Here is a 17,800-nt window from a genome sequence, read left to right on the forward strand (position 1 = left end):
CAAGTAGATTTTAAATGAGGTGAAACTTGGGGATACACAAGACAAATCAGACTCTTGAAAAGGATATAGTAGCCTGAAAAGGTTGAGAGCCATTGCTTTAAAGGCCAGATTTTTAAACAAAAATTAGAAGCGTGGGGCATCCAGGAGAACGATGTCTGAGGGAGAGGGACAATAACCAGTTGTCAATAAAGTTGCCAGATACCTCTATTCTGAATACTGCAAGAGTTGTATTAAGAGGTCTGTAAGATAGCTTGGTTGCTACAAAAGTGATGGACGCTGTGATTCCAATCCCTCCTGCTCAAAGGTTTCCATAATTTGTGATATTGTTACCATGGTTTTCCCCAAAATTTACCATGACAACCCTGCAAAATTGCTCACCCATGTAGACCCTATTACTGTGTTCCATCAGTAGCATTTTAGTGCCTGTTATACTCTGGTTGCACATAGCCAGTGAGTCGGCTGGTTCATGATATACACATTTCTTTGACTTGCTGCATTGCAAGAACTGAGTATTCAGGAGACTTTAATATAGTTATGAGCTTATTATCTTGTCACAGAGTTGCTATGGACAGATGTCAAGCATCAGACTTGTTTGAGTGAGTATGTTTGCCTTAGCAATGTGCAATTACATTTATATTTTAATCTCCATGAACATTAATAATAAAGTTATGACATTTTAACATCAGCTGTTGATTCAGAGTCACTGCCTTCTGAAGCAGGAAACCCTGAGGTCAATTTCATTTTGTCTGCTGTTCTGTACACCTCATAGAAGTAGTAAAAAAGTGACAGCAAAGTTATTTCAAAGATGATGGGACATTAGCCATTGGAGCCAGTGCACATGGAACTAAATCAAAAAGGGGAAAAAAAAGTCCCCCCAAAGATAACATTTTAGAGAGATCACAAGGTTTGGGATTTTTTTTTTTTTTTTTTTTTTTTTTATATCAGGCACGCTATTTCAGGATGTGTGATTGCCTCAGCCATACACCTGCTAGGGATGAATGGAAAGTGCCATTTAAAGAAAAAAATGTAAAGCTTTTATTTATTTATTTATTTATTTTAAATCCTTTTCCAAAATGGGGCTCAATCCTGCAGGGTAGTTTGCATGTGATTCCCCCCACAAAGCAGCTAACCAAATCAGACAGCTTATTCGAACTTCATATTCCCTCAATTCTAACAATTAATCCAAAAATAATACTTCCTCCTCCACAAGAGTGTTGTGAGGCTGTGGCTAAAAGAGACAAGCTTGGATAGCCTATAGTTACAGTAGACACCTAAATTGATATTCAGGCACTTAAAGAGAAGTGGCCTCATTTTCACAGCTGCCAGCTTCTGTGGGTTGTCGGTTAAGTGAACCTGTTTATATACAGCCTATGCATGCTGTATCTATTTGAAACAACCTCCATTTTGCCTCCTGAACACCATTTTGATTATAAGACTGTTCAGATCCTTCACCTGGGCTCTGTACCTTCCATATTGAGCTGAAATACACAGGAGGTGTCAGGAGCAATTCTTGCACCTAACAGAGGGCTAACAATGGAGGCTGTTAAACCCTGATGATTGTCCATTAAAATGAAGACCCCCCCATTGGACAAAGAGGTGGCTACTGCCCAGTGTAAACCAATTTTTCAAGTTTAGACTCCAGGTCGATGATGCCCAAGCTACAGACCATCTGACAACTGACTTGGATCACCAGATGGGGCTTGAGGCTTATCAGAGCAATCATCTGATGTGGTACTGGAAATCTCTAGAAGGTAGGTTCTGTCACTGGTCGTTTTTAGAAAAATGACCAGAAGAAGGCAGCAGATATATGCAGGAGGAGAAGGGGGACAAGATCCTGAACTCCCTAAAAGACTCAGCTCCTACCTCCCACCTGAAGAAAGACTGATCGTTTTAGAAATCCTTCTGCAAAGTCTATGTCTATTTGTTTCAACTATCATTTGTCCCCCAAAGGATAAATTGTAAACCAGAGCAAATACAAGGGTGCTCTAGGGAAAAGGTATCCTTATGCTACTGATGAGCTTCTTTTGGAGGTAGGGAAAGGGTGTTCAGCACTGGAATAAGGTGGCGGGCTGCGGAGCCACACCTCTGAGAAGGGCTACCAGATAGAATCTATGCCTATGGAATGAGCCTGGAGGAAAGGAGTCCATGCTTTGGATCTACCCAAACCAAAGGGAATCTCTATAGCACATTGGACCAGCATGTGGGTCCAAACCCAGCAGCCTAGTGAGAGTGTTAAACAGGGAGAGCTTCAGCAGGGCTGACACATAACATGTGAGCACTTCAGTACACACTGTGGGTGCTCAGCACCTCTCCCAGTGAGACTACTTTTGTTTGAGTTCCTAACGTTAGCCGAGCCCAAGTTTGAAAGTGTTGATCTAAATTCACCAAAGCCAAGATTTTCAGAAGTGACGAGTGATTTTGGGTGCCCAACTTGAATCACCTTCAAGGGACCCAGTTTTTAGCAAGTGCTGAGTGTATGTGTTGGGGGTGGGGTTTCGAAAAAATGAGCAGTTTAATCAAAACCTAAACGTTTTGGGTGCAGTGTCAATTTCAATGAATTTTTTTGACCAGGGAAAACACCTAAATGTTTCATTTTGCCCTTTTATATTAAAATATATTTAGTATGTATATATTATATAAAATTCAAAATGAAGTATGTCGGTGCTATTGAAATGTTTTGATTGTCTTCATTAAAAAAAATCAATTTTAATTTTGTGGGAAGTTTCAGAAATGTGGTGTTTGTTCCAATTTGGCACTAAAAAAAAGTTTGATATGTTGGATTTCCCACAGAATGGAAATTCTGGTTCCTGACCAGTTCTAGTACTGAGCATCCTTAAAGGAGGGGAAGCCCTAGGAGGTTCCATTACGACTGTGCTAAGTTGGAGAAGGAGAAAGCTGCATAGAGTCTGGAGGTGCGGCCTTAGCCTCCAGAGGATCCTAAGATTGCCACCTGTCCAGATTTCCCCAGGATAGTCCCTTCTTTGATGTAGCTGTCCTGGGAAATCTATAAAAGTGCTCACTACATACTGCCAGCTGTCTAGTTTTATGACTCAGGATCATCCCAGATGTTTTCTTGTACCTCAGAGATGGCAGCCCCAGTGGGTCCCCCAAGATGCCCACAAATATGACAGATCTGCAAGAGACAACCCCTTGCCTTTTTCTATGGGTAGGTGGGTGCAGTACCCTCCCCACAATGGGCTGACCTGGGGAAGACTTCTCAAAGGAAACATGAAGATGTGAGGGGTTGAATAACACTGGGTCAAATAATTTTCCATCAGAGGCAGCAATGAGTTCTCAATTTTTATTGTTAAAGAAACTCCACAAGTTAAGAATATCTTCCCCTCTACTCTCAAACGTATCACAGATTCCATCATTTAAACGAGTCACACATTTTGTATTCTACTGTGAAATTTGGTAGATCAGTGTGATTCCCAGACGCTAACTCCCAATTGTAATTTAATTAAAAGGGCAGTAGCTAAGTTTCACCATACGCAGCTGCCAGATGGAATCACTGCAGTTTAAGTCTAAAGGCGACATTATCGCATGTACTGAAGCATGCTTTTATAAGTAATGAAAGCTGTCACTTTTATGCCACAGAAATTGCTGTAATGCCTTCTGATATTACAGTATCTGCAGAATATAAAAGTATCAAGCAAGACCTGAAAAAGAGCTCTGTGTAAGCTTGAAAGCTTGTCTCTCTCACCAACAGAAGCTGGTCCAATAAAAGATATTACCTCCTCCGCCTGGTCTCTCTTATTTTGTGAAGGCATTTACAGCTGGCAAACTTTGAAAACAAAGATCAAAGCACATACACAAACTGAACAACAAGAGACTTAAAACTCCATTCGTACTTATATATATTGAGTGTCCCAAAATGTTTCACAGTGATGAACTACATGCTAGTAGCATAGTGGGCAGTTCCTGGCACACATCCGCTATTATGTGTTAAACGAGCTGATAGTTGATTTTGAGTATCAAGCATTGGAAGACTAGAGCTCAACTAACTGAAGGCTCAAGAGGACTGGGAATAGAATAGGGATCACCTTTAGATGGGTCATGTGAATGTGCGCTAGGCTGATAGTACCCTAAAGTTGTTACTACTTGGGGAGTGATCCTTCTCTCATTGAAGTCATTGTTAATAATAGTGCTATTGATTTCCTTATGGAAAAGTCTTATAGGGTTCTACTAGAATCATTCTAAAACCCTGTATAACAGAGGTTCTCAAACTGTGGTCCGTGATTTCCATTCAGGTGGTCTGCGGATAGTTCCCTCTAAGGTGCGTGCCTTGGGCAGTCGCACGTGAAAGAGTGAAGGGCCACCCACCTAATTAGTGGAGCCGCACAGGCTTGGCTCACCTAATTAGGTGCCTGGACAAGATGCACATGTAAGGTGAGGTGGTGGCCTTGGGGGGAATACGGGGTAGGTGGGAGCGGGCAGTGCGGTGAGAAGAGGGGGTGAGGGAATTTGGGATGTGCAGGGCTGTGGTGGCCAGAGAAAGAGGTGACTTTCCCCAGCTCCAGGGCTGTGGCTGCTGGGGAGAAATGGCTCCCCTTCCCAGCCTCAGCTCTGTGGCTGCTGTGGCCGGGGAGAGACCCTCCCCCCTCTTCCCAGCCCCAGCTCGGGGGCTGCTGCGGTGGGGGACAGAGGGCACATCCATCGCATTAGAAAGGTAAGGCTACAGACATTAAAATATGAGTTTGTGTGCTTTTATTTGTAGAACAAAAAAAGTTTATTAAGGTTTTTTTATATAGCGCTTTTATCCAAAGCGCTTTACAATAGTTAGCTAACGGTACAAACAGCATTTGGAAAGATCATTAAGTGGTCCGCCAAGACCCTCAGCAATTTTCAAGTGGTCCGTGGGGAAAAAAAAAGTTTGAGAACCACTGCTCTAGATTATGCACAGAGAGGTACTGTAACACACACTCACCAGTGGATTGCCCTTGCATAGCATTTTTCATCTTCAGACAAAATCTAAGTGATAGTTATGGCTTAAAACATCCTAGTGAGGCATATAAATACTTATTGTTCCCATTTCACAGGTCTTGGGAGAGAGATGAGGAAGACTTGGAATGTGAAGACCTAGAGATGAAAGATTAAGTGCTTCATTCTTAGTACTGAATCTTCTAGTCTATTGAATCATCTTGTGCAATACGTTATGTCCATGGTGCCTAGCACGAACAGCAGTGGGGACATTAGAGACACCTAATATAGATGCAAAAATGATATTGTAATGGCTTATAGGAAAAAATATTAAGTGAAACCCTGAACTGAAAGAGATGGTATAAAAATGTTAAATTGAATAAGTTCTCTGCAACTTTGCGCCCTTTTTAAAATAATCTGTTAATCCAAGTATGTGCTAACATTTTTTGGTCACTGTGAATACTCAAAGTTGAGCTACCCTATGGTAATTAACAGAAAAATGTCACTAGCGCAGAATGTTGCCACAGGTAATTGTTTCTTAATGTTAGGTAAATGTCAGGCTGTAGTCAAGTCATTTATCAAAAATAAACATGAAGGAGAAAGAGACATTTATTTTCACAGTAGGTGACACGCTGTGGTGATTTTTCTAGTGTAGTGACTTAATTTCTGGTACAACAAGAGATAAGGTTGCATCATCAGGATCTGATGTAACATGTTTTGTGAGGAAGCTGAGGGTGGCCATTCCACCTGGCAACATCTGAATTATTGGAAGTAAAAGGATTTCAGAATCTGAAGTCCTCTTTCCAGCCTCAAGAAGAGTTCTGTGTAGCTCAGAAGTTTCTCCTTCATCAACAGAAGTTGATCCAATGAAAGATATTGCCTTACCCATTTTGTGTGTCTCATATCCTGGGCCCAACAAGGCTACAAAATCACTGCAAACTTCATAGGCCACATCACTTGGAACACTGAGGCCACTCCATGAGCTACCCACCTTCTGTGCTTCCTGGCTCATCTGGTAAAGAAATATCTCTGGCTTCTTCCACTGAAGGCAGGTTCCAACTCCAATCCTTTAGAAAAGTAGGTGATGGAGCCTGCTTTGGAACTGAAATAATAAAGAGTGTGCTGGATTCTTGTGTGTTAATTGATTATTTTTTCACGCAACTAATTATTTTAAACACCTCTTTCTGTAATGTTCATAAGGAGAAGAGACAGCTGTCTCAAATAACATTCATTATGATGAAAAAGGCTTGAAGTTTTTAACAGTGATGAAGGCCACTAAGGTTCTACAGAAACTACTCTTGCATTCAGTAGGCTTTTAGAGTGATACACTTTCTAGAATCTTGAACCATCCTATATAATTGTATAGCAGGGATAAAATTTTTTGTTAAATTTTATTGGATGGCCCAAAATACTTACAGAAAGGTGATAATTTTCTATTAAATACTATAGGTATTTTGCAGAAGAACTTTTTTATGGGGGGGGAGTGTATTTGGTGTGAATAAGAACAAGATACTGTTTCCCTGGCTAGACCACAGACGATATTAATAAACTAAGAAAACACTAGGGCTGGTTGAGCATGTTTAAAAAATTCGATTTGCAAATATACGCATGTTTAAAAGGAGCGAGTTTGTTTCACCATGGTTCATGGGATCCTCTTCATTTTTTTGAATGTTCATGTAACTGATGGGTATTTGAGAATATTTGCTGCCCCCTAAATTTCACACGTAATTATTCCTCCGTAAAGTCACTATTCTCCAGTGTGGATTACTGAAATATTTTTTAGGAGGGAGATGAGAATTATGCTGTATGAATTAGGCATATACAATGTAAGTTACAAACAGGAAGCAGTGAACGCAAATAGATAACCAGCAAATCATAGTATAAAAACAATTGCCCCAAATATTTGGGGATAGAAATGTATTAAAGGAAAAAAGAACTTGATTATAAAGTATTTGCCAAGTTGCAAAGAGACTAAAACCTAGTCTTGTACTGAGAACCTCTCAGATCCTTGCAACTGCCTGGCGTTCTATTGACCTTGGTGATGGAGGGGTCTGGGTTTTGTTGTTATAGTTATCTGTATTATCATCGAACATGGATTCCCTAGTCATGGACCAGGGCCCCATTGTGCTAGCACCTGTACAAACACAGTATAAAAAGACACTCCCTGCCTCAGGGAGTTTAGAGTCTAAGTATAAGATGAGACAAGGGCTGTCAATTAATCACAGTTAATGCATCCACTTCCCACACAACAAATTAACTAGATTTAAAAAAGTAGTCACAATTGATCACAGTTTAATCACACTGTTAAACAATAGTAGAATACCAATTTAAATTTACTATAAATATTTTGGATGTTTTTCTACATTTTCAAATATATTGATTTCAGTTACAACATAGAATACAAAGTGTACAGTGCTCACTCTATATTTTTTATTGCAAATATTTGCACTGTAAAAAATAAATAATATTTTTCAGTTTACCTCAAGTACTGTAGTGCAATTTCTTTATCGTGAAAGTTTAACTTAAAAATGTCACTTATTTTTACATAACTGTACTCAAAAACAAAACAATGTAAAACTTTAGAGCCTACAAGTCAAAGCATGAATGGCCATACAATGCTTAGCATATCTGGCACATAAATATCTTGCAACACTGGTTACAACGGTGCCATTCAAACTCCTATTCTCACTTTCAGGTGACATTGTAAATAAAAAGCGGGCAGCATTATCTCCCATAAATGTAAATAAATAAACTTCTTTGTCTTAGAGTGGCTGAAAAAGAAGTAGGACTGAGTGGACTTGTATGAATGAGGTGAATGGAAAAAATACTGTTTATCTTTTTTACAGTGCAAATATTTTTTAATCAAAAATAATAATGTGAGCACAGTACACTTTGTATTCTGTGTTGTAATTGAAATCAATATATTTGAAAATGTAGAAAAAAATCCACAAATATTTATAATTTAAATTAGTATTCTATTGTTTATCAGTGCGATTAAAACTGCAATTAATTAACAAGTAAAAAATGAAACAATATGGGCAGTATGATAAGTTCACGATACAATACTGGGCCCTAAATCTGTAACCAAAAGGTTCACTAGCTCCAGAAAAAACTGATTTATAATTTTTGAAAATGGACTGCAGTATTTTCCTTGGTAATGTGGGAGGACAACAGAAAAGTGAGAAGGAGAATGTTCAGAGCTGACCTGCGTAAATTGCTTTACCATGTCAGAGCCAATAAATTATGGATGTTATTGTCTGACAGATCTTTTTGCTGTAGAATTACGAGAGGTTTTGCTTTAACAGTTAGTTCAGCAGCATAGATTTCTGCATCACTATGTTTTGACAGTGAGCTAGTGAGGTCTGATGTTGAAAGGACGGGATTATAAACATCTGGACTCTTCTGGGTTTTATTTCCAGCTCTGCCGTGGGTTTGCTGTGTTGCCATATGCAACTTAACTTTTCTCATTCTGTGTGTACCCATTGTGTGTGTGTGTGTGTGTGTGTGTGTGTGTGTGTGTGTGGAGATTGGATGCTTATTTTTATTTTAAAATATTTGTGTAGAGCCGTACATTTTAACATGATATCTTGCAAACCATAGATTAGACATGTCTCCTGACCCAATGGGTTTGGAATCTGTGCTTGATCGTAGTGGGAACTGAAGAGCTGTTCAGAACTTCGCAGGATCAGGCCCTAATTAATGATCACTTTATCTGTACATCAGTTGCTTAGAAATGTGTGGACTTATAAAACTAGAGTTGTAGTTTATGCTAGGAGTCACCTGGTGACACTCTTAAACATAGTAATCATAGCTAGAAGTGTTTCCATTTCATGAAAAAAATTGAGGTTTCAGAATTTGTTTTCATGCCAGCATGGAACAAAAGCAAGGCCATTCAATGTCCTTCATGCAAAAAACACAACAGACAAAGACCTCCTCCCCAAAACAGTCAATGTCCTCTTGGTTAGGACACTCACCAAGGATGTAGGAGATCCAGCTTCAAATCAGACACATCACAGGTTAGTGCCCTAATCACTAGGCTATTGGCTTTTCTGGAGTAGGGGTTCTTTCTTTTGTTTGAAAGTTTTTAGCTCTGCAATCAACTTGGTGAAAAAGAACTTTAATTTCACATAAGTATACACAGTAACTTCGGAAACTGAATTATTCTTGGTTTCTAAACATACTTTAGTCTATTCTATTTAACCTTTTCTTTTCCTTTTAATCTTCTTTGCAGCTAATACAGTACCACTTAACTGGGGATTTGAGGCTTCTGCTAATGCAGAGACTGATAGGTTCTAGTGTTATCTAATGCTGATGGCTCAAAGGAAAAGGTGTATCTAAAAAGGCCAGTGATGCTCATGGGAATTGTCTAATTTTCCAGGCATAGATTAGAGCATTTTAAGTGAAGGAAATGAAGTTAAAATTATATTTATGTATACAGTACAGTTAATTCTGGACTGCCTTGTAATTCAATGTAAATCCAATCCAGCAAGGTACTGAGTGTCCTCAGCTCCTGTTGAAATCAGTGAGTGCTGAGAATGTATTACTCCATGTAGGAAGTACTCATCAGTCCAGTGGATCAGACCCTTTGCAAAAAAGGACTGGGATAGCATAATAACAGAGAGGAATATAGCCTGAAGCAAAGAATAAGAGAGCTGATGGTATAAGAGCAATCCCAGTTATATGGTTGGAATAATAAGAGTCAGATCCTCAGGTGATGTGTAAATCAATATAATAATGCAGATTTACACTGCCTGATGATATGGCCACAAATTTCAGGTTGAACAGATAAGAGAACTTCAAAAATGGTAAATTTATGTCATCGTTCCTGACAAGCGATGCCAGCAGAAATTTCAGACCAGTCTGGCTGGTTCTGCAAAGCTTTATCGACTGATCTGTGAAACATGAAATTAACGTTCAGTACTTTAGACAGTACTTTTGTTGTTCACTATTGTTTTTAAAGGCATATCTCTGCGAAATATTACTTTGTGATATAGTTCTGGCCCGCTCACATGTGAAACCCCAATTCAGCAAAGCAGTTAAGCACATGCTTAATTTTAAGCATTGATGTCAATGGGCCATAAGCACAAGCTTAAAGTTAAGCATGTACATAAGTGTTTCGCTGAATAAGGATGCTTACCTGAATTGAGGCCTGAATCAGTTTGCAATCTGTTATCTTTCTTCAATTTTAAACTTCATGTACCAGGATGTGGTTAAAAAAGCAAATCTCCATGTCCAAATTGTGAAGGGGGAAAAAAACTATCAGTTAAAAGATCTCTGTCTGACCACTAAAAGGAAAGGTAGCGTTGAACAAGTATAAAACTGACTAGAACTAGAGAAATTCATAGAGGATGTTCATCAATGGTTATTAGCCATATACAAGGATGGTGTCCCTAGCCTCTGTTTGCCAGAACCTGGGAATGGCCGACAGGATGGATCACTTGACGATTACCTGTTCTGTTCATTCCCTCTGAAGCATCTGGCATTGGCCACTGTCAGAAGACCGGATACTGGGCTAGATGGACTTTTGGTCTGATCCAGTATGGCTGTTCTTATATCCTTTTCACTTATTACATTAAATATAGTCATCCAGTTTTTGCTTTTATATATTGATACCACTTGACTCTAAATATACAAATAAGGAAGCGTTTTACCTACCAGAGAACTAAATGAAACTGCACTATTCTCTTTTTAGGTAACTTAATGGCTGTGAATCTGCTGTTCTTCATTTACCAAAAAAATAAAATAAAAAAAAATTACACTGATTAGCAAAACAACTAATATATATTTTAAAAGTTTAAGATCTGAGGTGTGTGGGATTTTTGTGCAAGGAAAAGGGGTGGTGTTGAGAATGTGTGTGTTGCATAAACCTGATTAAAAATATTTAGCATTTAAATGGTCCAAATTAGCCATTGAAGTTTTCTCTCTCTAAGATGTGTGCATCTCCCTTTCTGCTATTGTTATAGCCTATCTGACCGTAGCACATATGGCAGACGGTTGATCAGAGTGCTGAATAGCTATCTTCACAACCAGAAGTAATTGGAAAGCTCTTTTGAAATGACAGATAAGATGATGCAATGTGCATCAAACTAATTACCCCTTTCGGTTTTCAAAGTAAGCTGGCATGAGTTAAAACTACAGCCTTGATGTGGCAAAGCACTTAAATATGTGCTTAAGTCCACCCCCATACAGCAGAGCATATGAAGTTTTTATTTAAATCATTATATGATCTTTTCCAAAATTTGGGGGTAAGCTCAGAAAGGCCAGGTGTTGCTTTGGACCCATCTTTGGAAAAGAGCGATGGACGTCTGTTTTAAGGCTTTGGACTGGGATTCAGGAGATCTGGGTTAAATTCCTGTATCTGCAGACTTTCTGTGTGACTTTGGACAAGTCGCTTAATCTCCTTGTGCATCAGTTCCCCATCTGTAAAATGAAGATCATACTGCCTTCCTCCCATTCTTTGTCTGTCCTGGCTGTTTAGCTTACAAATTCTTCACGGTAGAGGAGTGTCTCTTATAGATATTCTTTCACAAAAAGGTAGTACTGTGCAGTACAAAATGATTTTTTTTTTCCTAAAGTAGGTAAGACTATAAAATGGCTTTCAGTTATATATTTATGGTACTGCTAGATAGGCAATATCCTTTTGTCTTTTCAACCCAGTATGTGTATTATGCTGAAGTTTTGAACTGGGATTGTATTTCAGTACTTAGCTGTGGAACTGTTGGTGTAAATTTATTTTTGATAAAGGCTGGATGTGTTTCTCTTACTAAATGTTTGTACAACGCCTTGCAAAATGGGGTCCTGCTGTTGTTTGGAGTTTCTAGGTGCTCTTGTAATAATATAAAATAGCCTACACACACGTTCGTTGAGAAGGAAGCCTTAAATGTCTCAACTAGCAAAGACAGTCATGTTCAACCTATTATGATTTATATGTTAAGTTTGAAAAAGATTAAATTCCTTAAATTGCTGGGTAGCCAGCAGGCAGGTAAGAAATCCTTAGTGTCATTAAGGAAGGTAAGTGGGAAGCTAGTGACAGATAAAGTTATTGTTAGTTTGGAACAGAATGAATTCGTTGCATCAATGTTCTTGAAAGAAGTAGTGAAGGTCATGCCTCAAAGACTGGGAGACGTTTTCCTAAGGGAGACCAAGAAATGTTAGATGGTCTTATGATTATGCTAAAGTAGGTAGTCAAGCCATAAGCAACAGTCAAAGCTGACAGGGCTCCAGACCCAGATGATTTGTTTTACATAAAGCAAAAACTAATGAAATAAAAATCTCCACTGCAGGCTTTCTTGATATCTTGCTAAGAAGTGGGAAGATGATTGATCTACAAGAAGGGATAAGACACATACAGTTAAATTCCCTTTTGGGAGACTTTATTGGAAGCTATGGGATGGGACAAGGTCCATACAAATACGTAAGCAAAAAAGAATATGGATCCATAAAACAATACCTGGCTAATATGCATGAGCTCCTTTAGTGCATCAGTAAGGCCTCATTTTTGTGAATGTTGTGTGGACGCCACAGCAGTTAACAAGTTAAAGTGTTTTGGTTTCTCACTGAAAAAGCAAAGCAAAAATCTTATCTGTGACATATGTGGCTAAGGGTGAGGGAGATTACTAAATAATGGCTACATCAGAGTTGTAGCCAAAACACATGCACGTCTGATTAATTCTTGTGTTTCCTCATCTATGAAAAGGGGGTAGTAATGCTTAATTGCTTACCACTCTGGGGTGTTGTGAGTTTTAATTGGATAACACTTGTTTAGTGCTTTGAAGATAAAATGCACTATATAAATATTAAGTAATATTATGTTAAGGTCACTGACTTCAAGAGCCCTAGTGTCCTGAAATAGTTAAGCAAACAACTAATCAGCATTGCCAGCCCCACGCATTCAGAAATCATGAGTCAGGCCCCACAAGAATCATGAGATTTAAGCCCCCCGAAAAAGTCTTTTTATTTGCCTTCTGGCTTTGGAGCCTTTTTGAGTCATGTTTCCAAGCTTTCCTCTGCAATCATGAGGATTAGAAACTTAAACTTCGTCAGTTTTTATTTAAAAAATAAATTCTCACATAGAGTTATGTGATTAAGAGCTGAGGCTTTAAGAAAAACATCATGAGACTCATGATAAAATTGTGAAAGCTGGCAGCACTGTTCTTTGCTGAAGCATTTTCAGCTAGGCCTGCAGTGCATTGACGGAGAGAGCTGAGTACCAGAGCTTGTTCTACTGAGTTCTTCTTCCCTCCTTTTGTGACACTCTCAACAAAGGATACTCCAGCCAAACACTGTATTAACTGACCCCGCTCCTAAAGATCCCCAGGTGGATGTTTACTCTGGCTGGAAAAAGTAACCCCTTCTTAGTTGGTTTGCTACCAACAAGGGTCTTATTTCACTCAGTTGATACCCTTTTTTCCCCCCCACTAAGCTTTTGAATTATTTTCCTTTCAATGTCTCACTCTAGGACGTTGGCACATGCTTTGTGATCAAACAGCCTCCCTAGCAGAGCCAGCTCCAGGCACCAGCGCAGCAAGTTGATGCTTGGGACGGCCCATGGAAGGGGGCGGCATGTCCGGGTCTTTGGTGGCAATTCGGGGGCGGCGGGTCCCCCAGTCCCTCTCGGAGGGGAGGACTGGCCGCCGAATTGCCGCCGAAGAATGAAGCGGCGCGGTAGAGCAGCCGCCGAAGCGCCGCCAATCGCGGCTTTTTTTTTTTTTTTTCTTCACTGTTTGGGGCAGCAAAAAAGCTGGAGCCAGCCCTGCTCCCTAGTACGTTTCCATTGGTCTGGGTATCAGTGGGCTTACTCAAAGCAGGTTCAGTAGGAGACAACATATCTTCATCTGATTTGGACATTGATTTCAGTGTAACTGGAGGGCAGAGAGAGAGCTCAGCAATGCACATGGACTGTCTGCCTTTTTTGATCTCCCAACTAAAGAACAAGTTTCTTTGTTGCAGAACTGCAGAAGCTCATTAACACAACAGCCACTGCCTGACGTGTCACAATTTTAGCTAAGTAAATGGGACCTCGACTAGGCAAAGCCCTGCATGTAACTTCATTTTTAATACACATACTATTGGCAAAACCCGTTTGGAAGGAAAGCTGTTGCTAGACCTCTTTTTCTTTTTTCTCCAAAAAGGAACAGAGATGGACAATCAAAATAGTTTTTGAACTGCAGGTGACTTTTGAAAGTAAAAGGGCACAAAATAGAATAGATAAATATTGTAATTATCTATCTTAATAATCTGCTACAGAAATCTCTTTGGAACACACATGTACTAGCTTTACCCCTTTCCCAATAAATAAGTTGCATGTTAAAATTCTCTAATTTATATTTCTTTCAACCATGGTACAAAACAATGTAATTAGCTTTACGGTGGTGTGTCATGTCTCTGTCCAACCTCTTGAATGGAGCCTGTTATTTCTTAAATACAGTTTACTCATCCTCTCTAACATTTTATCTTGTAGATCTGAAACTCGCAAGACATGTACTTCCTTGGATTGTTGTCTTTGCTGGTTTTGCAAAGTAAGGCCTTCAGCACAAGTTTTCCTAATGAAGCTATTGCAGAGTTTTCAGTGAACATTTATAATCAGCTGCGGGCCACCGGGGAAGATGAGAATATTCTATTCTCTCCTCTGAGCATTGCAATTGCCCTAGGCATGGTGGAGCTTGGAGCTCATGGATCCACTTTGAAAGAAATTCGACATTCCCTGGGATATGACAGCTTGAAAAATGGTAAGGTCTTCTAATTGTGTTTCTCTATGTATTTTTGTTGTAAAGGAAGAGATGGAGCCTATAGAACAACCATGGAAAGGTCAAGGTTTTGTTCATGGATTTCTTAAGGAGAAAGTATGAACACCTATTAGTTGCTCTTGAAAAGTAGTAGAATTTCTTGAAACTGTAATTTTATACAATTTGTGTAATGTCTAATGTAAATATTTTTAGTATAACTATTTTGTGATTCCTTGATGGGATTAGGTGATCAAATTTAGAATAATAGAAGAAATCTTAACAGCTGGTGTACTGGGGTAAATATTTAGCATCATTAGATAAGAAACTCCCATTTAAAATTGGTAACAGATGGGCAGATAATGCCTATTGTATGAACTAGTTGTTGTGAGTTGAAATATAGAGACAAGAAAATATAAACTTAGAAAAATTTCCTATATTATAGGTTATCCTTTTGTGTGTAAATACCTATTTGTTTTTCATAATATAGGATCAAATTCTACCCCCGTTACATCTGCGTACCTTCAATATTGTTGTGTGGACATACTTGGGGGCAAATTTTGTTCACAGGTAGTAGTGGTGGTTGTTTGTAGTGAATCTGCTGGGCATTTCCACTTTACCGCATGTCTCTGAGTAAGTGTAATTCACCCCATAACGTGACTGTAGCTAGAGACCGCCACATCAAAGGATCATAATGATTCTGAGAGGTACTGTACGTAGGTGTTTGCTTGGAAACCTGTGAGTGAAATTTCTGGCCTTTATTGAAACCCATTAGACCTGGGGGCCTCTGAGGAGCTGTATTTTGAGGGCAGCCTAGGAAATAAGGTTGTGCTCTGGAGATATATGCATGTAATTCCACTGGCCCTGCAATAGCCCTTTTGCATAGTCTCCTACATAGATGATGCCTGCAGATTATATTTGCTGCCTAGTTCTACAATTTTGCCTCTAAGGGATTAAAAAACAGACAATTACACTCTGATATTTGAAAGTGTAGTCCAGCTAATGCATACCAGGCCATGCTCGGATCTCAGACACCTACTTTTGTGTACACAGCTATCAACTCCTATTTCAGCTATTGCAGTGCACTCTACATGAAGCTATCTCCAAAGACCAACCAGAAGCTTCAGCTATTGTAGAAAGCAGCAGGTTGCTTGAATCTTTGTTCAGTACACATTAAACTCACTATGCTTCTTCTCCATATGCTTTATTGGCTTCTGATTTGACTCCAGGAGCAATTCTGGTTGCTGAGATTTTTAATCTATGAAACCTGTTACTGTCAGAGTTCCTGGTTACCTAAGAGACTGCTTTTCTCCTTCCCTGGGCAGTATCCTGACAACTGAAATTAACTGAAGTGATTTCAAAGTCCCTAGACTTGAGTTCCGCTGATGAAGAGTTCTCAGTGGAGGGCTTTAGCACTGAAACTCATTGTGTTTTTTTTTTGTTTTTTTCCAGGGCCCAAAACTGTTAACATTTAGACACAGTACAAGACCCGTTGACCATTTGGGAGGGAAACGTGCGAGAATAAATAATTTTTTTCCCGGGATAGATCAGAATGATTCATTTTGATGTTGGGACAAATGAAAGCACTACAATTGGCAGGGTTGTGTGTGGGGTTGAGGAAATGGATCGCTAATGCTGCTTAATGTGGACAGTAGAAACCCAAACTAGTCATTGCACAGTGGCCTGCCATGCAGATTAATTCACATCTTCAGTATCTGAAATGGAACAGTCTACAATGTGAACATTCAAGACAGTGTAATGTAGTATATTATCTTGGTCACTGTGTGGTTTTTTTGGGGGGGAGGGTGTTTGTTTTTTTGGGTTTTTTGTTTTGTTTTTTTTGGGGTTTTTTTGGACCTGATTTGTTTACATTTTCTATGTCTGAGTCTTTTAAAAAAAAAAACAAAATAAACAACTCTAGAATGTTAATGGATTTTCTGTACTTGAGGCTAAAATATCATTATGAATTGGTAGTGGGGAGAATATGTAATATTTCCTTAGTATGTTTGCCTCACTAAGGAAAACAAACTACTTTTAATGTTTTTCTTTTCTTTCCAGGTGAAGAATTGTCATTCTTGAAGGACCTTTCTGATATGGCAACTACTGAGGAAAGCCAGTACGTGATGACAATTGCCAACTCCCTCTATGTTCAGAATGGATTTCACATCAGTGACAAATTTTTGCAATTGGTGAAAAAATACTTTAAAGCTGAAGTAGAAAATGTAGACTTTAGTCAAAGTGCAGCTGTAGCTAACCACATCAATAAGTGGGTTGAGAATCATACAAATAGTAAGTCCCTGTGGTTCTTTTCTCTCTTACTGTAAATGTTTGGTTGTGTCATGCTGAAGTAGGTCAGTACTGGTTGACTTTTGTCTTGTCTGTCATCTTCTCTCTCACTTAAGATTAAGGTATCTTCTCTCTCAGAGAATTCTAGTATCAGTTCTTAATACAATTATTATATGTTTTTTTCCTGTACTATGATAGTCCTGTAAAAAAGCAGCTTTTGCCATCACTAACCACACCGTGGTATCTAAGCGACTCTCATTTCCTCTTCTACATATAAGAAAATAACTGCAGTATGTATTGCTAAATAATGACACTTTACTAGCTATCACTCAGTGATTTGAGTCTCTATTTTTTATTTAATATAAATGTTTTTATTAATGAAAAATATTTTTTTTTCATGCTTTCTTTCTAAAACTGTTGGTTACTAAATAAAAAATGTGTTTAAAGGCATTACTGGCCTGAGCTTAATAATAACTTAAAAGGAGAATTGTGGGTGCTCGTTACCTCTCAGGGTCGGACCCAAATATGTTAAGGAATATAAAGTCAGTTTTGGTAGACATGTGCAGATCCTCTGACAAAATCTAGACACATGCAGCTCCTGTTGACTTCAGTGGAAGCCATATCACTGTTGCCAAAGACAGAATTTGACCATTGATAAGACTACCACTGCTAAGGTGAATGGAGATCTCTAGTAGGCAGGGGTGAAAGTAACTTAAAGGACTTACCTACGCCGGAGTCCTGATCAGGGGCGTGGCCTCAGCCGGAAGAGGCGGGGCCTTTCAAGTTTTAAAGGCCCTGCGGCTCTGGCTGTGGCTGGGAGCCCCAGGGCCTTTAAATCACCCTGGAGCTACCAGCTGCAGAGGTGGCTGGGA

The 17,800-nt window shown here is 39.1% G+C and overlaps 1 protein-coding gene across 1 annotated transcript in view; it reads left to right on the plus strand.

The window, feature by feature from the left end:
• The window catches only part of SERPINI1 (serpin family I member 1), a 69,978-nt gene that overhangs the window by 23,200 nt on the left and 28,978 nt on the right, over positions 1 to 17,800 (plus strand). The window contains exons 2-3 of the mRNA XM_034782733.1: positions 14,381 to 14,648; positions 16,701 to 16,931. Coding sequence (XP_034638624.1) covers positions 14,399 to 14,648; positions 16,701 to 16,931 — 481 coding nt within the window. The 5' untranslated portion in view covers positions 14,381 to 14,398. The remainder of the gene's footprint in view (positions 1 to 14,380; positions 14,649 to 16,700; positions 16,932 to 17,800) is intronic.

This window comes from Trachemys scripta, chromosome 9 (assembly GCF_013100865.1).
Source record: "Trachemys scripta elegans isolate TJP31775 chromosome 9, CAS_Tse_1.0, whole genome shotgun sequence".
Lineage (NCBI taxonomy): Eukaryota > Metazoa > Chordata > Testudines > Emydidae > Trachemys > Trachemys scripta.